General features: G+C 42.8%; 2 protein-coding genes across 7 annotated transcripts in view; one reads left to right on the top strand and one right to left on the bottom strand.

Moving 5' to 3' along the window:
* Positions 1 to 23,752, top strand: part of Rbp (RIM-binding protein) — a 471,200-nt gene that overhangs the window by 24,001 nt on the left and 423,447 nt on the right. The gene's annotated exons all lie outside the window — the stretch shown is intronic.
* Positions 580 to 11,255, bottom strand: LOC135900710 (uncharacterized). Of its 3 annotated transcripts, XM_065430251.2 has the most exons (10): positions 11,033 to 11,252; positions 8,602 to 8,790; positions 8,075 to 8,242; positions 7,652 to 7,735; positions 6,377 to 6,523; positions 6,110 to 6,190; positions 4,293 to 4,498; positions 2,911 to 3,070; positions 2,044 to 2,166; positions 580 to 883 (listed from the first exon to the last, which is right to left on the bottom strand). In XM_065430251.2, the coding sequence occupies exons 1-10, from the start codon at positions 11,055 to 11,057 to the stop codon at positions 870 to 872; spliced, it is 1,197 nt and encodes a 398-aa protein (XP_065286323.1). In that variant the 5' UTR covers positions 11,058 to 11,252; the 3' UTR covers positions 580 to 869. The 3 variants fall into 3 exon arrangements, with proteins under 3 accessions (XP_065286323.1, XP_065286324.1, XP_070389190.1); XM_065430252.2 differs by lacking the exon at positions 2,044 to 2,166 and having other exon boundaries at positions 11,033 to 11,255; XM_070533089.1 differs by lacking the exon at positions 7,652 to 7,735 and having other exon boundaries at positions 11,033 to 11,251.

Here is a 23,752-nt window from a genome sequence, read left to right as displayed (position 1 = left end):
AATCGTCCGCGCGCGTTAATTCCGATTTGTCTGTTCCCAGACAACGCAAAGACATCCTGAGGTTGTCCGCAGGATGTGGAATCGCGGATATTTGAACATCCTCAGGCCATCCTAAAATGTCCTCAACTGATCCTACTTGGATCCATTTGTCCGTCCAAAGAACATACTGTGAACATTCTTTGGACATAATGCCAGGATCATCTCTGGACCATTCCAGTACCTTTCCAGGATGTGCCTATGCACATTTAAATAAGCCGTGAATGTGATTACATACTGGTGCTGTACAATGGAATTACATGTGTTAATGTCACTGCCGACCCAAATCCATTTCTTTCCCCAAATCGCATACTGTGAACATTCTTTTGACATTCTGCCAGGACCATCTCCGGACCACTAAGGCATGTTTCCAAGACGTGCTCACGTCCACTTCTAAAGAATCCATGAATGTGATTATATGGTGGTGTTGTACCATGGAATCATTCGTGTAAATATCACTGCTGATCTACTCTTCAAATATCTCGTGTACACATCACAATGCAATGCGTAACATACTTCTTTTTGCAAAAAGAAAGGCTCGCAAAAGCTTAAATATAAAATTTATTATAAAAAACATGAATACATAAGGCATCACTCTTAATGCGCGAAAAAATTGTCTTCCTGCTACAGCAATGCAAAAATGAGTAATAAACTGTAACTGACTAAAAATGACTAGAAAATGAGGAATTAAAATACAATCTTTAAATATTAAAGAACGGAAAAGTAAAAATGAGTATTATAATGACGAAATTATCATTAAAACAGCAAAATGTGGAAAAAAAGTCCTCCGTGCTGTGGTTGAAACATGCTGCACTTCAGTGAGGCCTGCGTTGTCACTCCAGCAGCTCTAGAAAAGACACACAATGAATCACAGATTCAGCGTCTCTGACTTACTTTTACAAGAGAAACAAGGGAAGCAAGTGAAAAGACATGCTAGTAACTTAACTTGGCAATTCAAGGTGTACTCTTCAATTAAAAGGGAGATTTCAGAAATTAACTCTCAATGAGGAGGAAGTAAAGGCATATACCTTCGTGAGAGAAGGTAAGGCGTGGAGATACAAAACACAAGAGAACCAGACAACACAAGTGCCGTTTGAGTTTTCTGGTTCTCTTCTTGTGTGTTCATGTGTATGCCTTACCTTCTGTCACAACGAACCCCTACCAAACTAACTAGTTCAACTTTCTGTAGTTCTAAGCATATACCATACTTATTCGATTATAAGGTGAGGGTGCAGTTGGGGCACCCAAGAAAAAAAAACTAGTATGAACAATAATATAAGGTGACATACAGTAGCCGACGAATTATTGAGACCCATCGGCATTCGCTAGAAATACCAAAAAGCCCAGCGCCTCACCTTACTCCTGAGGTGTCGGCGGTGAAAGTTAGCAGAATAAACTGAATGACCAGTTGGGATTATATGCGGATGTTGCCTTATCGTGTAGTATCCTAGCAGTGTGGTGCGTGCTGCCACAGAAGCCACATTTGAAGGAGAAATTCACGTAAACCCACACTTCATCTTCATTATTAAATTTTATTTTCAAATACTAAGTATGGAATGTACGCACAGAATACCATACTGGCTCACCTGCCAAAGCTTATTAGTTGCTACACCTCTCGCTGATGTCTAAAATTAGGATCACCAGAGATGTGGCACCGCTACCGCCATATTGAATAAGTCACTTAATCTATCAGCGTCGCATATAAGGTAAGGGGTAACTTCTAGACTGAGTATTTCAGAAAAAATGCCCTGCCTTCTCCTCGAATAAATACGGCAAGTGGACACTTCATGCAAACAGAAGAGTACCAGCATAAAAAAACCTGTAGCCTGGATGCTTATCCCACTAAATAATGTTAAACTGCCCAACATAATCATGTTTCAGATTGTATTTTTAAGCACTTATCAGATCAGCTGCAGGAAAACCTTTGAATTATATTTAATAGTTAAATGTTATTAGGTGGAAATCTAAATTTAATAATTACGAGAGCCTATCAGAAGAAATACTCACCTGTGACTTTTTCAGACTGTTTGTTATTCTTTCTAAGCTTCTCCCCAGCGTGTCTGAGCCACGTTTTTACAACGTCCTCAACTTCACTTCTTTTTACAGTTTCAAATGTGCACTTAACACTTTCTGCAACAATAAGGAGGTGCTCTGTAGTTATCTTGACAGTCAGTCATGGCATAAAAGAGAGCAGGGTCGTAACAGAAAGGGTAACAAAAGATGAGTGGCTTGCAGTTTAGTTTACACAATTTGATGCTGTATATTAGCTGTCAATAAAAAATATTCCAGAATATACATTTAATTCAGTTATGTTACTTATCTGGCCATGATGGGAGGCAAAGGTTTATAAGCAGGCCAGTGATGAAATATTTTATATAGCAAGAGCAAATAGTGTCAGCTTAATAGTGGAGAAAGATTCAAACTTCACAACTTGCATGTTTCAGACATGTGGCTAGAAACCACACATGGCCTTTGAAGGTGTTGTGTGCACCCAGTGTAGCCCTCCCGATTATATTATCAGCCAACAGGTAGCACTTGTTCAATTTATATTACGCATGATGCACCTATGTGGTTCTTCACAGAAAGTGGCTCAATCGTACACATGCTCTCTTTAATGTGAGCTTATTTGGTATTCAGGCAATGTGCACACGCAGTTCTTGTCGAGACAAAATTAAAAAATGATTATGTCAATAGCAGAAGTACTCCTTAAAGGTGTAAGGCGTTGAAGGGCCTTAGAAAACTATCCTGGAGCACCACAGCAACCTGCTGATAGCTACATTATGTGTGTAGTTTAACGCTAGAAGTCCATTTCCCTGCAGGATGAAGGGGAAGAAACTTGCCAAAAGCAGAAACAGGATACTGAAGTGTACTTACTATATATCAAGTCGCAGGTTGTCAACGACAAGAACTTCTTCTTTCCTTTTTGTCCGAGCCAACTATATTGAACAGCCACTTCCTGGGTCATCAGGGCTTCAAGAATGCGACGCGTAGACAAACTAACATTTCTTCCTCCTAAGGCAGCGAGTTCCCGTACCTGGAATTTACAAGGTTTTATACCATTACAGGAATACCAACATTTCAAAGAACACTAAGCAATTTTTTATAGCAGGTGAATTTTCAAGCCACCCACTGAGTGAAAGCAAGTTTCAGGCTGCAGTGCAAGGTTCAATAAAACATGATTGCAGATTTTAAAGCATAAAGAATCCTAAACAAGATTTACATCTTATACCAAACATGCTACAAGTTTCTAGCATGGCACTATGTTTTCATCGGTGTTTTATACCTCAGAGGTCAGCGCTTAGTACCTCACAAAAAAGTTCAATGCAATTCCAAATGACAGGCAAAGTAGTAGTCTTGTTTTATTTCATTTATGCACTTAAGCACTACAATGGTACTGCAAAAACCTTTAACATCATTGCTATACCCTTTTCAGTCTGACTGTCCACACCCATGGACAACTTTCATCCTTCTCATAAATAAACCGGAAGTGACAGGCTAATATATTTGGTGTAATGGAAAACCGAGTGCAGGTGGCAGCATATGTCAAGCGTGTAATCCTTTTGTAGCAACCAGCTTTTCAGACGATTGAAACTTTGTACATTATGTACTGCTCTACCATCAATGACAAAAATTATGAATGTGCAGTACATTTTAAATTCCACTAGATATGTAGTCATGCAAATACATAGTGGCATGTAGAAGCTTTCTAGTGGTAATGCCACTAGAAAACTGTAGAAATGGGCTCATTGTCCACGCACATGAGTTGCTGATATGAGTAATTGCTCACATCATCTGTTCAAGGAAACAACCATTTTCAGGTTTGCAAAAGACCAGTTGACATAAATACTGACTTTGAAAGGTACTGTGTTATGTTGGATCTGAGGAATATACAAGTACACTGTTCACAAAATTAGTCCCTTAAGATATGGCTATTATACATTACATTTTGTTTTTTAGGTGCAAAAAGCCAGGTACATTTCACGCTTGTATATTTTCAATATTTATTCCTCGTGATGTTATGTAATATGTAACCCCCTATGTAATGCCTGTAAAAGGGCCTTTGGGTACATGAAGAAAAAAAAAACGTTTTTCTACCTGGAATTAAGAACTGCAGCGCACATAAAACCTTCTACATATACAAGCAAGGATACTTGCTTATTTCATATAGAAACCTGGAAAAGTTTACCGCGAGATATGTCAGTCAACCTCGCGCTTATCAAATTCGTGTATAACAATACTCCACTAAAAACACTTACCAACTTTGACTTCATTGCATCACTTTCTGAGAGGCCTTGATCAAACAGTTCGAACTCCGTGATGTCACAAAATGGTTTTTCTAACAAATCTGCTTCAGGCTGCAGTTGTTGGTCACAAAGCTTTGCTTTTATTACGTCTAGTTGGCTTCCCAGGTGCTCGACTCTCAAGATTACCGTTTGTAGAAGCCTGATCACCTGCTTAATGCCTGAAATTCACGAAGAAAATGTGTGAGGACACTCTGGCTGTTAATATTCAGTTAATCATGCAGTCAGTTAATATTCATGCAGTTGTCAGGTTTCGTTTGGTTTGTTTAGTGTGATGCAGTCCTTCATTGATAAACAAATAACTAGCTCTTAGCCAACTGTCAAAATCAGTTGACTGGTGTGGAACTTCAGCACAGTATAGTCACCCATCCTTCATTCTTGCCAAGCCCACAAGAGTGGTTGTTTTGCTATTAAAAGAGCATCAATAAAAAAATAGAATTTAATAAGCTTCTTTAGTGCCCCTTTGCTATGTTGAGTTCATTGGTTGGGCTCTGGGAACCCAAAAACATTGCTTTGCCAAGCATTCTGTCCACTTTTAGTCAAAACCCGCACAGTGGTGGCACTACATCTATAAGCTATGCGAAAAACAGTGTCAAAAGGTAGCACAGGCAAGTTTTTTTCATAGGAAAATCCGATTAAATTTGCCAAACCATTTTCCTTACTGAAATGCAGCAAATATTTCAATCAGGAATTGCCGTGCTACCAATTATAATGGCAGCATATGAAAAAGAGGTGGTACTGTATTGTTAAAGTCGCAGTGCCAATCATGTTTCGTGTGAACATCATGAAAAATGAGGAAAGGCTCTGATGTTGCATCGGTGTCACACGGCCACTTTTTATTATGACTTGAGCCCGATCCTGATAGAAATTCTCAACCACAATTGACTCCCTCCTGCAATATTGCAGGAAGGAGCCAATCACAAGAGCCAATCACAACCAAGAAATTCGGTAATGATGGAAAGTGTGCTGTGCAACACTACCATTACTGCACACAATGCAGTCCAAAACATTTCTGGTTATTGAACAGCTCCTCCGCCCAAAGTAAACCAAAAGGGAGCAAACTTCCTGCTTGGGCATCTGGTCTACATTGCGACTTTATCGCATCAAACAAAATATGTTGACGTTCATACACTAGTCAATAAGCAGCAGTCAACAAGTTAACGGAGTACACAAATGGTGCTCTAGGCCATAGTAACATTAATCCGAGCCCCAAAGAGCAACTAGCTCCCTTAAGAGGAAGCTTAGCTCGAAGGCTCCTATCTAAATACCTGGGAAAGGAGAAATCGATTTTCTCAGAAACCACTGCACCAAATTTGATGAGGTTTGTTACATCGAAAAGAAAAAGGATCTAGTGACTGTTGCGAATTTTTATTTGTCGTCAATTTGTTAAATAAAAATTGGCAAAAAACGCAAATTCTCAGAAATGAAACTATGATGTTTTTTGTAACTCAGAAATAAAAAATGATATCACAGTTCTGTTTATTAAACCTAATAGTCCGTCTAAAGTGGACAAAATTTCTAAGCAACAAATTCATATATTTACACATGGAAAGCAATGATGAACATCTAGAAAAATAATCTATTGATGTACCTCAAGTTTCCTTAAAGGTTGTGCAGGGCCTTCCTAGAGCATCTAAACCATGGTTTGCATCACTGTCTTGCTTACAATTTGCTCCGTTCACTCTGAATGCATGACTCTAGACAACTTGGAAGATTACTCAATCCTCTAACACATGAAACCTCTGGCTTAATATGAATTCTTAAATGCTTACCATCATCTGAAATAGGTGCAACAGACTGACTTGAATGCCACTTCTCATTGTTGCACTGTGTATTTCCCATTTGGCTTGCTCCTTCGCACGAAAAAAAAAAAAGAAAAATACATAATCATGTTCACCAGCAGGCCTTTAAGGTGTGTTACTGCTGAGTAGTGCTTGTGAAAGGAAGCCAGGTGTGTTACAAGACAACGTTTTACACATTTTGGCTACAACTTCAAGAGGTTCTGTAAGAAAGAAAACAGACAATGCTAGATTACATACTTTTCATCAAAGAGTGAGCTGTGGACGATCTTTTAATGCCTGATGATTCTTGCATTGCATCTTGTTCACCTCCAGACTCAGCCTCACCCTCAGATTCTGAAGTCTCGCTAGCACACATTTGTGCACATTGCACTGCGCCTTGATCACCTAAAAAAAGGAGAGGAAACAAACCGACTCATGTGAATGACTGACAAGCATCAAATAATGTAGCAAGCAAATCATAAGGAAAATCAGTAAAGATAACTTATTCGACCATCATCAAGAAAGTACACAAAGTACAAGAGCTTGTGTCTAAGACTAAAAAAAATGTAACTGGGGTTTTGCATGCCACATCTGTGACGTGGTTTTGGAGCACACCGTAGCGAGGGATTCCACGTTAATGTTGACAACATGGTGCTCTTATGATGCACCAGAAAGCCACCGAAGCCAGGGTGAAACCTGTGACCTCGTGCTGAGCAGCACAATGCTACAGCCACTGAGCTACCATGACGGGTTGTCTCTAACACTGACTGATAGGTTTTAGTGTTCTAAATTTATTTATTTTATTTATTTACATATACTGCCATCTTGCATAGCAAGATATTGCAGGAGTGAGTGCATACATATGTCAATCAGTTGAAGAATACATTTGAGTGGCAAAAAGAAAACAAACAATCGAAAAAAAAACAATATCAGGAATAGCTAGTTGATTAATGAACATGATTAGGTAATAGGTTGGCAAATACATCACTTGGTAACTCGCGCAAGGACCCCTCAAGGCCATTCCAAATCACAATTGTATGCGGAAAAAAGGAAAACCTAAAACAATCAATCGTTGCATTCAAAGGAACAATGTTAAGATGATGACTTCTTCTGGTGGGCCGAGAAGAAGGGAAGAAGAGCCCTTTGCCAAAGCAAAGGGCTCTTGTAAACCAAAAAAAAGTCAGTGTCCAGAAATAAGACACTGGTTGACAATCCTCAGTCAATCTTGTCTCAATTTTACTTTGTACATCAAAATGCACGCCCGTTAAAATGCCATTAGAAACTGCTTTATGTTCCACTTTTGCAACAGCTTCAGGTACAAGCCATAGTGGAAACATGCCCTGTCAATTATTTATATGCTCCATCCTATGCTGACTGTTTTTCTATAACATGCTATGCTACCAGTAGATTTGTAAAAATTATTGTGCCATTGCCAGACATCATCTTGGAGCAGTTCCTTCTCAATATTCAATTTTTTGCAATGACAGCATTCTTAACATGCATTCCTTATATTATCAAAAGGCACAGACTTACTGCAAACATTGGGATCATTAGCCCTAGATGTTGATGCAAGTGATGACTGCTTGTGAATGCGTCTCCCATCCCTCTTCTGTGCTTCTAAAATTGAAAAAACGACATTGAAAGGATTCGAGAAACAAGCTACAATTCCTTAGTGTACCAACCACATGCAATGTGATTTCAAAGCTCAGATGTCGCCAGTTTCTAGTGAAAGCAGAGAGCTTCATTTTACAGAGCTGTATAAAAATTTACAATGTAGAGGTGAATTTGTAAAATGGCAGGTCACTGCCCACCTGCCAGGGAAACCCACATATGTTTTCTTTGAAGGTGCAGGCCTACTTAGCATATTAATGGGAAAAATTATGTGGCATAGAAAAATTAATACGAGGAATATAGTGAACAAAGCTTGCTAGTGTGAAAAACAAATAGTAAACATACTTTTCATCATAGAGGGCGGTGGAAGTGGTAGTCGCTGCACACTTTCCGGACTTGAGCTAAGGGCTCTTCGTTGCTTTTTTCTTTTGCCCCGTCCCAGGTCCACTTCACTCCCCAAGTCTGACCCATCTTCAGCTTGCTTGAGCTTTTGTCGCGCTGCATCATATGTTCCTACGGAAAGAGAAAAATAATAATGAGCATAAATTCAAGCATTGCCCCAATTCTTCAACTGAATGTAATTTTAGATAAGTTTTCTAATAATGTTACGAGATCTAGAGTTACCATGCAACCTTAAACAAATTGTTGCGCCAGTGCGTATATGAGCTTTCATTTCTGAATGAAAAAGTGATTGTCACCTAGTAAGCATGTAAAATCTACAGTTGTGCCACCAAAGAAGATCTTTCTAAAGCTACTTTTTAGTTAAGAGATGTGTGCACACACTGCAATTTCAAGTACATTGCCAAAATGAACATGATTACTATGTTATGAGACATGCTACAAAAGAATTAGAAGAGAAATATAAAACTTACTGAATGTGCCTATGGGCACACATGGCACGACTTGCCAGTTGGAGGATGGAGAGGCTCCACATTTTGCTAAATACGAAACATTCTTGGAATCCTGTGGCCACAAGCAGACATCGCCATGCAGCCACTTGGTATGTACAAGAGCCACAGAGTTGCCTTCCTCTGGAAACTTGACGACTGCATATTGATCACCTTAAAGAAAAACAATATACGTATTGTACAATTCTACATACAGGAGTTTCTTCATCATTTACATCTTCAGATGCACAAGAGGAAATACAACCAGCTTCTTTTTGAATGGAACTCGCATGCATTTTTCCGAGACCCATGTCAGAGGCCAACACCGCAGCAAGGAAGGCTTGGACACAATCAATATTCCCAGTGCTGATGAGGGACAGGGTGTCAAATATACGTCATCTTTCTTCAGGAACTTCCTTCCAATTATGTATGGCATACCTTGTGCATTATGGGCAAAGTTCTCCACCACAACTACACTTCCATCAAGGAGCTTGCAGCAGTTATTCCTCCTACTAGTGTCTAAGACAATTCCTTCCGGAAACGTCACTTTTTTGAACTGTGGCCCTTGGCAAAGAGGCACAAGAGGCCCATCTTGATGTTGTACAGTGAGCAGAGGGGAACTGCTTACAGTCATTTTTTTTCTGCACTGAAGCTTCTTTGTTTCAGCAATTCTGTTTGACAGTTGCTCCAGTGGGTGCTGCGGCTTTCTCAGAAGCTTCTTGATGGTGCCCAATGTGCTCTCAAATGGAAATGCACTCCATGAGTCCAGTGGCCCCAAATGTCTTGCATCATCTGCAAGGTGGCATAGCCCATGTACATTATGGGATACACGGTGCTGCCCATATATTTCTGCAAAGCCTCTCACAAATAACTTCAAAAGCTCCTCAGCATAGTCAAGCTCGGCAGCTACTGCGCTTTGTGATGCAAGTATGGTTATTGCTACATGAAGACACAAAGTTTTCATACATCCCTTGTGGCACTACAGAAAACAACACCAGTGGCCCACTATAGAACAAAAAAAACCTGAATTCTGTTGCTTTCCAGCGATCTATGTCATGTAGACCTCTTGGACGTCGATTGAAGTCAGATGGTACAAAAAGAGAAAGCTCTGTTTGCTTGGCTGAAATGCGATTTTGTGCAGAAGCCCCTTGTCTAATCTGCTTGGGACCTCGAAACCACAACAGAAGCAGTTTTCGCATGACTCCTAGACACACAAGATGCATATAATCCAGTGGCACGTCTTTGACCAAGTCAAGTGGCAACTCCTCAAGAACTGTATTGCCAACATGGTGTTGCTCTTGAAATTGGCCTCGAAATGTGGTGTTAGTGCGCAGATTCCCACTTTTTGCCGGAAAGCACACTCTCCCTTCACTGTAGAGGCCTTTCACAGTGCATTTTGTACAGCTGTAGTACCCAGTGTGGTTTCTTACACTCAGGATAAATGCTCGTGCAGGTGCATCGCAGATGATGGCATTTATTCTGATAGGTATAACCTGTGCACCAAAACAGATGCCAGAGCTAATGATTTCCTTAACTTCATCAACAAACTGACGGAGAAACTCATTTGCATCATCTGGTTTTTTTTCGCCAAAGAAGACACCCACAACAAAAGGGTCATGAGATTCGATTTTCTTTACATGACAAAGTATTGTCCAAAATTGTTTTCTCGAGCTCTTTGCCAGAGGGAGCCCATCAACGTGAAAATTGAGAGCAAGCTCCAATGGTACATCCTTTGCTATATCTAGCAGTTCACGAAGAGGTTGCATGATACCAAAGTGGCAGTACCGCCCTCCAGCTATGTTGACTATGTTTAATGACTTTCTGGGCGTTTCTAGCAGCGTTCTTGCTGATCGTGGAAGACAAGAAAAACATTCATGACCACGCAAGATTCTCAAAAGGGCAGTAACTGAGCTGTGGGAACAGCCGTACTGAATGGCCCATGCTTGTAATTGGTCGCTTAACGGCGCCACATCGTCTACCTCAGGTTGCTCTTTTTGATGCACATTCGTTTGCTTCATTTGCTCCTGTAGGCACTCAGAGTCCGAACTACTGCTGCAGAACACGGCGTCCTGCTCGATGCTGGGCCGCTCACGTTGGTCGGATTCCGATGCAACATCGCTGAACAATGGGCTCCCACTAGCAGCGTCAAGTTGATTGCGCCAAGTGCTCTCTCCAGAGCCAGATGGGTGCACATTATTCTGCTCGCTATTAGTTCCAGTTTGCGATGGATTTAGGATCATAAAGAATTCATCTACTCTTCGGTTCCTCAAGCGGCGAAACCATCGGTCACTCGCCGACATGGTGCACAAGGGTACAGTACTTGGCGCTAAGCGTGAACAAGTAGTCGTCTCTAGAATACCGCAACAAACTACTCCACTTAAGGTTTTTATTTCACTAACAAATAAAATGCACTCACCTCCTTTTTCCGATTCCGAGGGCATGCCTCCGAGGAACAAAATACCACAACGGAGGTCGCTGCAAACTCTGCTGCGGTAAATCCAGAAAACGCGCGAAACGCTGACGGCTGACTCGCCTTCTGCTTGAACGTGACTTGACTTTGTTGCATGCACAACGTTGCCAGCATTAGCCAATCTCAAAGGCCTTGTTTTTATGCGCAACAAGTGCCGGAACCCTCCGAGATTCCCTTTTGTTGAGAGCCTGCACTAGTCTGCGCCATGTGTACCGGTTCTTCGTGCAAGCAAGCCCCTGAAGCACAGCCTAGAAAAATATGAGAAAAAGGATGTTTGGGAGCGAAAAAACGTAAGAGAAACTCCCCTGAGAAATTATTGCACAGTAAGTAATCATTGTATGGTATATATAACTTTAAAAAAAAAACAGCAGTTGGCAACGAACACACGTTGCCAACTGCTCACACGAACAACGTTGCTCAACGAACACACGTTGCCGGCTCGCGCGGGGTTGTGTTACTCCGCCTGCCAATGTCACCTTTTCAAAATGGCGTCGTGCTTAATACCTCCAGAGCGTCTGCTGTTCTTGAAGAGGCTTTTCATCGGAGGAAGCGATAAGGTGTGCAACAGAAATGAACAAAGTATATGAAGTCTGAGCATTTCAATCCTCAAAAGTCTGCGGTACAGTTCATTTTACTGCTGACCCCGTTTTACTCATGAGATTTCACTGCCGACTTAAACTTGACAATAAATAGTTGCTGCGAAGCATGCGTTTTATTTCAGCTCAATAAAAAATTTGGTTTTCACCATTCCACTATAGCATACGAGTGAAAACGTCCAAAATTACGCGCTTATAATTTAGTTTTTTTGATTACCATCTCATTTAGGTAACAGGGAAAGTTTGAAGTACGAACTATTTGCAGCCTCGTGGGGGAACAGTGGCTAGCGGTTATGAAGGCGTGGGATCAGTCTTTTTCTGGGGCGTCCAATCAAGCTTAATTGCTACCTACATTTTAGTATAAGTTTCAGCATTCTTGCCTTGGAAATTTGCATAGGTTTAAGCCTGCTGCAGCTAAACTGTGGGTTTTCGAGGTATTGCACTACCACCGAAATCGGCCACTCACCTCCGCTGCCTTGGTCGGCCTGGTATTGCGCTAACACCGGGTTCAGCCCACGTATGGCGCGTTACGTTACCCCATGTATTCCTACGGAGCGCGTAGATATGTGTTAAAGACGAACGGATAGGCAGATTTCAGGGGAAGCTTAGCCGAAGAATGCCTACAGCATCAAAAGAGAGGTGCAGTTCGCCATTTTCCACACAGCGACCAAGCAGCAAGGGCGGATGGATGTTCCACCTGCACCTGCCTAGCGCACGTCTAGAGGCTACAGACACCATCTATATCAAATATACGCTTATATATATATATATATATATATATATATATATATATATATATATATATATATATATTATTAATTAAAGATTTATTCAATTGCCTTATTCTTAATTCCAAGACAGATTTATGCCGGCATGCACATTTCATGGCATAGACACGATGGTTAGCATACATATCGTTCGTTGCCGCAGGCACGTGAACTTCTGTCACTATCACTAATTGACAATGAATATGCTATATATATATATATATTTCATTTATAATTTTCTGGTTAATAATGTAGGCTCTTTTCAGGACTTCCAGAGGACGTCCTATCACGCACATTTTCGGGATAAAAATGTAGGCTCCTTTCAGGACTTCCAGAGGACGTCCTATCTCGCACATTTTCGGGATAAAAATGTAGGCTCTTTTCGGGACTTCCTGAGGATGTTCTATAAGGTACATTTTCTGGAACAAGATACCAGGTCGTGCTAGGGATGTCCTCAGTTCGTCCGCTACGGGATGAGGACATTTTGACCATTTGAGGACATCCTGAGGATGTTTTGTGTTGTCTGGGTTGGTGGCGACAGAGAACATGCGACCGCGGCGGTTTTGCACAAATCTTCCGAGCTTTTCTGGCTAAAGCGTGCACACTGACCAGTAAAATGGCACACATATTTGTAAACAACCGCCAGAGTGAACTGCGCAATTTCAAGGCAATAGACAGACGAAAGTAGCGAGCAATTCCAGCGCGTAAAGGCTTCTGGACTCGCCAGAATTTGTTGCGCAAGGAAGACGTGTATAAAAACAGAAATACAAGCCGACGCCCAATTTCAAGCCTTTCGTGTTCTGATTCGGGTGTCTGTCAGAATACTGTATAAAATCCCGACGTGACAGAAATTACGTTCTAGCATATGCTAAATATTTGACCACATCTAAGTGCTTCTGCCACTTAACTGACCTCAGATATTATACTGGACGTTTCGCCTGTTATAATGAAATAGATATACGTTACCGTCGCTATCATTCTGTTGAATTAAGCATCTAGAACACGAACAGACGTACAGATGTAGCCTTCTAATTAAGTGGCTTTTTACATAGAACGTTCATCAGCTATGAAGAGGATGTTGCTGGCAACGCTGACTACAGTAATATCCGTGTGAGTCGCAGCAAATGTTGCTTTTTCGCTGAAACTTCTGACTGTTTTCGTTAAACTCCCAGCTGTGGATTTGATAATCTAATAAAAGCGAGTGGTTATTACCGCGATGTCGTCTGCTTTATCTGACATTTACCCCTCAATCTGTGCATTGCGCCATTGTTCTCAATACAATTTTCATGACGCATATTTTTTATCATCCTTTCGACAGGCTCCGTCACATTCTTTTATTCTCTCACACTCATTCACGTAGGCACAGTCGGAACACGCTGATAATTATGTATGCGTTTCCAAACGACCCTACATAGCACGCGAACGAAGTTTCAACAGTGAAGTAACAATATGCGGGGACTGCGGTAAAATACTGAGGTGGGAAATGGTGAATGTGGGCATTGCGAATGTGGTGACATATATGGAAATGGGACAACTGAAATACACACGATCCGCTTTAGAACGAACATAAAGGCGTCCGGGAAATCTGTTCATGCTGTGTGAAGTTTGCGTTTACGTATGCTCGCTAAAGCGATGAGAATTAGCTAAGCGTCTCTGAACTGTGCGGTTTATCCAATAATTCGTATTAACAGGGGCAATGTATGCGTACAAAGGTGAGCAGTTGGCGAACTGCACTTTAAAGCGATGATAATTAGGTAAACGTCTCCCATTTGTCCAGTTTATCCGATAATTCGTATTAACCAAGTTTATACTGCTGGCAATTTATACGTACAAAGGTGAGCAGTTGGGAAACAGCGACGCTGAAGCTGCGTTGAAATTAATTATGGGATATCCAAAATGTCGAACACGAATTGAATAGTTGTGACTGTTCGATCCGTACTTGATTCGAGAACTCTTCGTTCGAAATTGCCGAATATTCGTTTCCGTTCAAATTTGCGGCGTAATAGCGCTTATTAGAGCCTCGTTGAAGAAAGGTGGATACAAGTAGGGGCTGTTTCGAGTAATTCTGCTGAAGGAAATCCGCAGTTGTTGCACAGATGCATCAGAGCCCGCATTCTCAGAAATTTCGCACGTGAATTGCCGTAAGAGGAAATTCCAGACAGTCCTTAACGCTGCACATTTTATTAGCGAATGTTGCCAGCCGACAGCAAAGATCACTTACGAGCGAAGAGCTTTGTGAATTCGCCTCTGCAGCTCCTCCAGCCATAAGAGTGAGTCAGGTAACATCAGCCGAATAATTTGCGTACGCCGCACATTCAGTAAGATTGACTGGCTTGTAGGCAGCCTATAGGACCTGTTATCTCAATTTAGGCAAAGCAAATAATTAGTTTCCCATTCTCACCGTGTTTTCACCCCGTTAAAACAATCGGCGGTGCTGTAGTATTATAGGCCAACCTTCTTCGATGACCGCAGCGCTTCGCGTGCATCTGTTGGTGTGCTATCCCCTTGTTAGATTATTGCAAGCCGATGTTGTACCAGAAAGCTGAAAGCAGTTCGTCATTTGCAAGCTAACTGAACGTTTAGTTGTGACTGGCATTACAGCTATGTATCAAACGATGAAAATTACTTCAGCGAAACACTGTGCTTGTCTAGTCGGTGCGTGATTATTTACCATAACAGTTAATCTTCTTTGAGGTGGTGGAGGGCACACATTGTTTTTCTTTATTCGAAGGAAGATAAAAGAAAGAGATATAGTCACCCTATAATGGTGACGGGTGCTCCTATTCGCACAGCAGAAACAACAATTTTATATCTATCTATCTATCTATCTATCTATCTATCTATCTATCTATCTATCTATCTATCTATCTATCTATCTATCTATCTATATATATATATATATATATATATATATATATATATATATATATATATATATATATATATATATATATATATATATATATATATATATATATATATATATATATATATATATATATATGTGTATAGCAAGAAAAAGTGACAAGAAAACCATGTAATAGGGCCAGGAAACCGCAGCACACAGTCCTATACACCCACGAATATATAAATATAGAAGGCAGAGGCAATTTGCACCACGATGAGTCCGTAAACAAAGTCATAAGCACTCACAAGCGGCCATGATGTAGAATATGATGAGCATGTAAACAGATGAGAATACAGAGAATGCAAAAGAATGTAACGTGTAATATAAAAGCGGTAATAGACAAAAATAATAGAATGTATGAATATATAAGGCTATAGAAGGTTTATTGTACGTGAGAGCGAGCTTGTACTAGATCTGCGACGACAACGCGATGTAGTTGAAAGCTGTGTAATAAATCTGGCGCCGCGCTAACTTAAATATCACCCGAGAGAGTCTGACAGTGGCAGCTAATAAAGGATATTTCATGCAGCTTTCGTGTGGCATGTTGCAGCTGTCGTCATGTCTGCTTGCCACAAAAAAGTCGCCAGAAAACAGAAAGCTTCATTTGTTCTCCACTAAAGCTTCAATCTTGTCCCTTAATGATAACGGTGTCAGTCATGGTACGAACCGGAAAGCTTTTATACAACCGTAAGGATGTTTAAATATTTAGTGTGTATCTATAAACAGCCTGTGGACTTGCGGCACACTATTTGTCGGCTATATATATCCCCAGGCAAGTTTGTGCACGTCGAATTACATGGCAGCAAATAGGATTGTTAACGCGGTAACAAATCATATAGACATTTATATCTAATGTACAAGTGTTGTCAGACAAACTCTAGGAGTGAGTTCGCAAAAAAAAAAAGAAAGGAATAATAACTTACGAACAAATGGCTCTAGGTCTCGTAAGTGTATTCCCCTCGGCTATCTACGCATAGCTCGCACCGTTTCTGGAGTTCGTGGAAGCGAGCATGAGAAGACTTCATGCCGCATGCTTTTCTGCACATTGGTCACAACGTGTTTCGATTGCTGCCACGTCTTGATGACGCTTCCCTTTCCGCGGCGATATCATACGAAAAAAAAAAAAGAAAAGAAAAGAGAGAGAGAGAGAGAGAGAGAGAGAGAAATCACAGAGTGACGGTTAGGGTGAGTGTATGCAATGTGTTAGAGCATGTGTCCGGAAGATGGTGTCTGGCCCGATATTCCTGGACCGATACAGTACAGTGCAGGCATAGTCGTGCTGTCATGCGACGATAAGAACTACCGTTGCAATGAGGACGGATCACGACAGTGCCACCGAACTGCGCGGTGCAAATGTTTTGAGCGCGCCAGTGTAGAAGTTTCGGTTCGCTGTTTGACCCTCGCTGTGGCGCAGGAAGCCTCTAGCATCCGAAAAATGACATCGACATTGTGTTCGTTTTTGACGTTCGTGATCTCAATTTATTACAGGGAAGTTAACGGTGACCTCGTCATTGGGCATTCTATCGCTTCGCTTGAGGGCCATGCCGGTACTACCGACTTTCATCTCCGGCAGTGATGCTTAACACAAATGTGGGATCACTTCTTGTCCCCTTTCCAAAAGTTCGTCCGGTTTCTTTTTGTTTGTCTGACAGTATGTGTGTGTGTGTAAGCCACGCTTTTTCGAATTCAGTTTCTGTTTTCCCAAATCGTTGTGTGAGATCGTGTGACACACATGTCTTTTTAATTTCTGATCCTCTCCTATCGTGCGCGCAGTAAAACGGCGATTTTCGCGCCCTAACTGTTTCACACGTTTCACATTTGCAAAAGTATGTGTGACATTAATGGCCGGCTCTGGGATCGTCTTGCGCCGAATCTCTTCTGTCCTCCCGAAACCTTTTGCTGCAATTAAGTGACGTGGGTCCTCGAAAATGCTTACTCACCGTACACTTGCTAAATCATGTTGCTTGTCTTACGAAGGGTTTTCACTAGCATAGCTTAATGTTAACTCTCTGCTCCGAATAAGTGTCCATCGCGTCACTCGTGTAACGTGAAACGGAATGCGCCAGCAAGCAGATTCAGTGGGTTACGGTACGCAACTCTGTCTCGTTAGTTTTCACGAAAATCCTTGAAATGAAAAAAAAAAAAAACCGTCAGTCCCGGAAGTTTTTTTCGTAAAGTAGGGTACACAGGGGCTAACAGGAGTGTCAAAAGAGCCAATCACAAATCTACAGGCAGAAGGAATTTATTTTTACTTGTGAGCTTAATATCTAAGATGCGTCGTGAGTAACACCGTGGTCGTGAGAGATCGTCTGAATTAAGCCCCTCATGTGTTATTTGTGCATCCCGAATGTGTAATTACGAATAATTGTTCTCGCGACAGTAAGTTATAATTATTCCTTGCACCATGGTACGTGTCGTCTTGTCTGAAGCCACTCGTGTGTCATAAGTCTAGTCTCGGAAAAACAAAACAAAGCAATAAGAGGCGGGAAAAGTCGCTAAATTGTCCAGCACACAAACACACACGCATGCGTGCGTTCAAACACACAATACACCTAGTACATAGCTCGACTATCTGCGTAAAATAAGTGGTTCTAGGCTTAAATATCTTTTTTTACATATGACATACATGTATACTGGAGTATGCCATGTTTATCAACGGAGCATTTAGAAGAAAACTCAAAATATCTAATCTGCAACTAAAGCTCCTCCTTCAGGCTGTTGAACAGATAGGCGGCCTGCTGACGAAGCACCTCATCATCACAGTTAGCTCACGACGTGGGTATACGCCTCGAGTAACCTGCTTCGTAAAGGATCGAGACTTAATTTGTTTCACATAGACTTGATTGTTTCACATAGGGCGTTAAAATATCATTTCTGCTTTTACTGTCTTCTTCGCATCGGTACGTCCAGCTCGTGTTGCAAAGGTCGAAAGCCTTGCTGTTGCAAATCTTTTCAGTCGCAGCCCTGTACGAAGAGGATTTCTAGCACAAGGATAAGAGTCGTACAGAAGAACTTTCGCAGCAACGTTACCCTGCGTACCTGGTAGGCGCGCAGCGTTCAACGTGATACCGCGTGGGCAATACAAAGCCGCGTGGCCGGCCTGGCCAAAACTGCTCCGAAGAGCCCTTTAATAGCTGCGCACGAGGAAATTCTCTCGACCCCACAAACCGCCAGAAAGCCGCCGACGAAAAATAAAAAGAATCGCGCAACGCGTGGGGTATATGTAGTATAGTATACACCTTGCTCGCACATGTAAAGCGAACGCGTTTTCCTATGGGTCTTGGCATCTGCCGCGTATACGAGCGCACCACACAACACGGGCACACGCCTTTTGCACCGCGCATGCTACCTGCGTAAGTGTGTGGACCGCCGCGATTCCGCACCTCACGAGTTGGCGCGCCGTTTCTATTCTATTAAAGGGCGCGCACGAGGCTGCGGCTACTCTCCGACCTGCGTGGATGTTAACAAAAGAGTAGAGAGAATGAGAAAGAGAGTGAGGGAAAGAACAAAAAAGGAAAGGACAAGGAAGATTAGAGCTTTGCTTCGGTGTGTAAGAAGTGCGCGCGTGTGCGTTTCTCTCTCTCTCCCTCTCGCTCTCTCTCTCTCTGCGGTTGCATCCCGGGCGCAGCATTCGGTCGTGTATTAAGCGTGGCGGTGGCGGCTGTGTACGGGAATGATGCCTGCCCGGTCCATTCAGAGCTCCCCTGTGCGTCCGGTTTCGAGGTAGCGGTGCGGCAGGGGCGCCCAGCGCAAACACTAACGCCCGAATGCGAGAACGAAGGCGACAAGGGCGAGAGAGAGAGAGAGAGAGAGAGAGGGCAGCAGGTCGGGCGGAGCACGCGTCTTTGGGCAAGGCGCAGCGGACGCTATTTTTCGAGGCCTTTGCCGAATTGAAAGCGCGTGCGGCCGAGCGTGGAAAAAAAAAAAAAGCAGCCGGGAAAAGAATGGAGAAAGGAGTTGGCAGAGAGAGAGGGAGAGAGAGATGAAGCAGGAGAGGAACATCATCACCCGAGAAGCGGGCCACGTACGAATGGTATCAATACAGCGCTTCGCTGGGGCAGGGAGGCGACAGGTGCGGAGACGAGCAAATGGAAGCCACCGTCGGTGTAACCCTTTATAGTATAATAGTAATTCTAGTTAGTAGTAATCTTAAGTGTTGTCAAAGGCTTGGCGAAAAATGCGATGAATGCAAAGGCACTGAAAGACAGAAGGTTTTTAACTTCTATTTGTAGCATTGTTTGTCGTAATTTCAAGCGGAGCCGCTGCTTGCGTTGAGTTATGAAAGCTTGTGACAAGTGGTAAATGAGAGAAGGAAAGAAAGTTATGCAGGTCTAACGTACATGTCGTAATCGGTGTGAAGCTAAGTCTTATTGAAGCGCTAAATTAGTTGTCACACACCTAACACTGCGACGATGCGATCAGTTCTGTTTATTTTCGTCCTGTTCGACTTGTAATTTCATCCAGCGTGTTTGTTTATGCACCGCAGAGGTTACAACCTTAAACTCGGCTGCCGAAATCGCCCTAAACGTGTGTATGTTATCACACATGTCGTTAGAAAAGCTTCCCGATTGAAGACTAAATTCATCAATTAATATGTTTATGCACTGAGCCGATCACAAGCTGTGCCGTAATGCAAACGCTAAATCAGGCGGGTGCACTGTGCGATACTTCTATACACATTGACGTCACGAAGACGAAGGCGATGTGTGCTGCTTGTCCATGGATAAGGGTGCGCGAATATTATAAACTATCAAATATGGAATCCGAACAGTGTCCTTTTCGATTTGGTCTCCGAATCGAATAGTCACTGATTCGTAACTGCAAACATTTTTCGAATACATTTCGAATATTTCAGAATGTCAGCCGCACCCAAACAAAGCTAATATTGGCGCAAAAGTACGGTAAGTTTTCATCCCCGCGCGGGCGCAGTGTAGACATAAAACATGAGAACTTGCGCAGTGGAGCAGGCTGCAAGTCACTTAGGTAGCCACACTTGACAGGCTGTACAGCGATCATTCGCGTTCCCTGAAGATCCCTAGTAGGTGCGAAGGAACTACTCGTTTACCCATAGTGCTGCATTTGTGTTTTGAATAAACAACACTTAACAGCGTACTTTGTAATGGCAGCAACTTGCTAAACATTAAGAATACTGGGATGTAAACATCGTTCAATATTACTCGTGATAACGGCAATTCATTTTTTCGAAACCTATTCGAAAAAATATTCTATGTTCGATTCGCTTCTGGCACTATTCGATTCGATATTCGGTTCGGCCTCAAGAATCACTATTCGCACACCAGGGACGAAGTATGGTGAATTAAGGTGCGCGCAGAGACAAGTACGACGTGAAAGACAGTTTTATCATTATTCGCCCGTTTCATTCCTGCGTCTGTGGCCAAAGGAAGCTTTGCTTTAAGATTACGCAGATCCCACGTACTGGAGGCATCGATGGACGAAAAGCTTCGTGGATGTAGATGCTTGCGTTAATGATGATGTGTTGACGTGGTGTGACTTTACGTTATTGTAGATACCCCGTTACATTATGTCGATGCTATATGATTATGCTATGCATTTATAATAGCTATAAATTGTGCGCGTTGGTAAACGTTCATGTTGTAAGCAGCGCTACTAAAACGGAAACTTAGCGAGAACACAGGACAAAGCACTACTCGCAACTGGAAAATTTCATTTAGGAAAGGTGTTCTTACATGTAGAACGAATGTACTGTACATCACCGCGAAGCCACTATCTTTGAAAACAAGTAATCAACGCGAGATATCAAGACCAAATAGGAGTGCCTTTAATCACAACGTTTGCGTCTTAGATTTAAAGGGGTTGTATTCGTGCCTTCGTTGTGATTGAAGCTGGAGAGATCGACCCACTAGAAAGCGCTGGAGAGGATAGCCCACTATAGAGTCCCTCTTCATCGTTACAAGTGTTATTTCTTCTTCTTCTTCTTTTTCTCTTTTTTTGAGCACTTACCGTCACTTTGTGACGAGTGAAATATTCTCGCGCTTTAGGAATATGACAGCGCAGCTTATTCAACGAAGTCTTGGTCGCGATGTACAAGGCAGCAGCATGGGGAAACACGGTGTTTTCGGACTCTGTGACGGGGTGAGTGAGTGAGTGAAGTAACTTTATTTTGGTCCAGAGAAGACGCAGGGGAGACCCCGCGCCACCCGGCTAGTCCCACGGGGTTCCTGAAACAGCTTTCGCATTCCGAAACTATAGACGCTGAGGATATGATGGCAGATGGGGACCGGACTACGAAAGAACAGCACAGTGGGACGTATTACAAGGTCTAGAGAGCGATTGGAAACTCTGAAAAAGGAGTCAAAGGAATGATGCTGTTCATCTTGGTTGGTGTATCTACCTGCGCGCACTCGGACCACCAGACCGTCCAGCGAAGACACTGCAGCTCATATCAAGGCGGTCAGCTTTGAGAGTTCGAGACAAGATTCTGAAAAGAGTTTGCACGATTTGAGGCCTATCTTTGTCCTACAACAATAAACGCCATCTGTCTTGCTCGCGTTTCCATTCTTGAGAACTCTGCGCTTGTTACCTTCCTGTCAAGAACGTTATGCCTCGCTGACAGAGCGCATGCCGTTCGTGACCTGGAAGTACCGTGCACGCCTCGTTAAAGAAAGGAAAGGCGCGCAGGATGAATGATGATTATTGTCCTGGTGCAAAGATACGCCCCAAAAGCGTGTATTAAAGGCAAGCGTTGTTAAACGTTGGTTGAAGACCATTTCTCACCACTAAGGGCATCTACTGTACAGTAAACCCTCAGTATAACGCAATCGCCTTGTTCGATATATAGGTTTATTCGAAGGTTTATGCGGTATGCATCGCAATTCATTCGTTTTATACCGGATTATTCAAAGTAGAGTGGCGTAGCGCAAAATCGGCGCGAAATAGTTCGGTGCAGCATACACGGTGCACTTCTCCCAGACGTTCTCCACCTCCTCTATGGTCATTTTTTTTTTTGCACGTTCGCTTTATTTCTCCGCTATCTATTCTTTCCTTTTTTCGCGCCCCCTTACCCTTCCCAAATGGCGGGAAAGCAAACCAGAAGATTCTCTTCCGATTAACTTTCCTGAATCCCATCTAATTTCTCTCTCTCTCTCTCCCTTTTTTTCTTCCTGTCAACCTGGACTGGCAAAAAAATCGCTGCTATGGTCACTCTGCCCTGTGGCGGCAGTTTCTGGCCGCTCTGCTGCGTGACGCGATCATAACCGACCGACGAGGCAGCTTCTGACGGCCATCATCAGAATCTCGCCGCTTTCGCGAGCCTCCGGTCTGCTGGAGCGCGCTTCCCTCATTACGATGACTCCTTTGGAGCATCTCTGCTTTTAACGAAATACCGCTTATAACAACGCTTATAAAAAACTCAATTTTCTGTGCCGATGATTTCGTCACAAGGAGGGTTTACTGTCCTTTACTTTACTTTACCTCCTACGAATTAACATGCCCTCACGTATACGCCAAGCTGGTTACATTAGACTGGGATGAGTCTCACAGTCTAATCACGTCACAAGCTGTAGTCACAAGTCACAAGTCTGATCAGTCACAAGCTGTAGGCACTCTCTTGACTGCCACGCGCGTTCGTAATGGATCGCTACCCCGGCGCGATGCGTTGGTTGGCATCTTAGGACTGGCCGTATACGCTCGCAACACAATAAATATGATATATTTAAAAGGTTCACGCACTGTTTGCCCGGCGCGAGGTGACAGGTCTGGTCATTTGCCTTGTTGAAGATACAGTTCCATATCAGTCATAGATAGTTCTTGCAAACTAGTTCTGAAAGATATTGCAGTGGGTGTGGCAGTAGGACAAAGAGGATGGCGAGTACCGGCAACCGCTCTACAAGGCTCCGCCTTTCTTTTTCAAGCGAGAACCGCAGGCACCGTTGTTCGTCCTTGGAACTAAAATCGTTCTGCTCTCGTGCTTGAATTGCGCCGTTCGTGTTTCGAGATCGTTCACTATGGCGCACCACCTCTGGAGCTACATTACCTTTGGGTAATGCATAAGGTGCTCGCGTGTGTCGTTGAGGGGCTCGACCTACAGCGTCATGCGTTTATTCACACTGCGGCCCGTCACGTCTCGCAAGAAGTCTGACCCCTCCGATCGCATGACTTAATGCATTACCACGTGTGCGGAAGGCTTTCGCCTTCACGTGTTACAGGAGTGTAACATTCTGCCGAACTCTCTTTGAACGCCTTTTCGCGTAGAAATAGCTTTCGCGCGGCGTCAGCCTTGTGCGCTGCCGAGTGGAAAGGGCATAATGCGACGGGCGAGAGGGAGAAGTCGCCGGTAACACACCGAGGGCTGGCGACACCGAAACCGATTATCAACTGTATAGGTATCGATGCCCAGCGTCGAGCGCAGCGCATT

Source organism: Dermacentor albipictus, chromosome 2, assembly GCF_038994185.2.
Source record: "Dermacentor albipictus isolate Rhodes 1998 colony chromosome 2, USDA_Dalb.pri_finalv2, whole genome shotgun sequence".
Classification (NCBI taxonomy): Eukaryota; Metazoa; Arthropoda; class Arachnida; order Ixodida; family Ixodidae; genus Dermacentor; species Dermacentor albipictus.
This window is presented reverse-complemented; position numbering and strand designations above follow the sequence as displayed.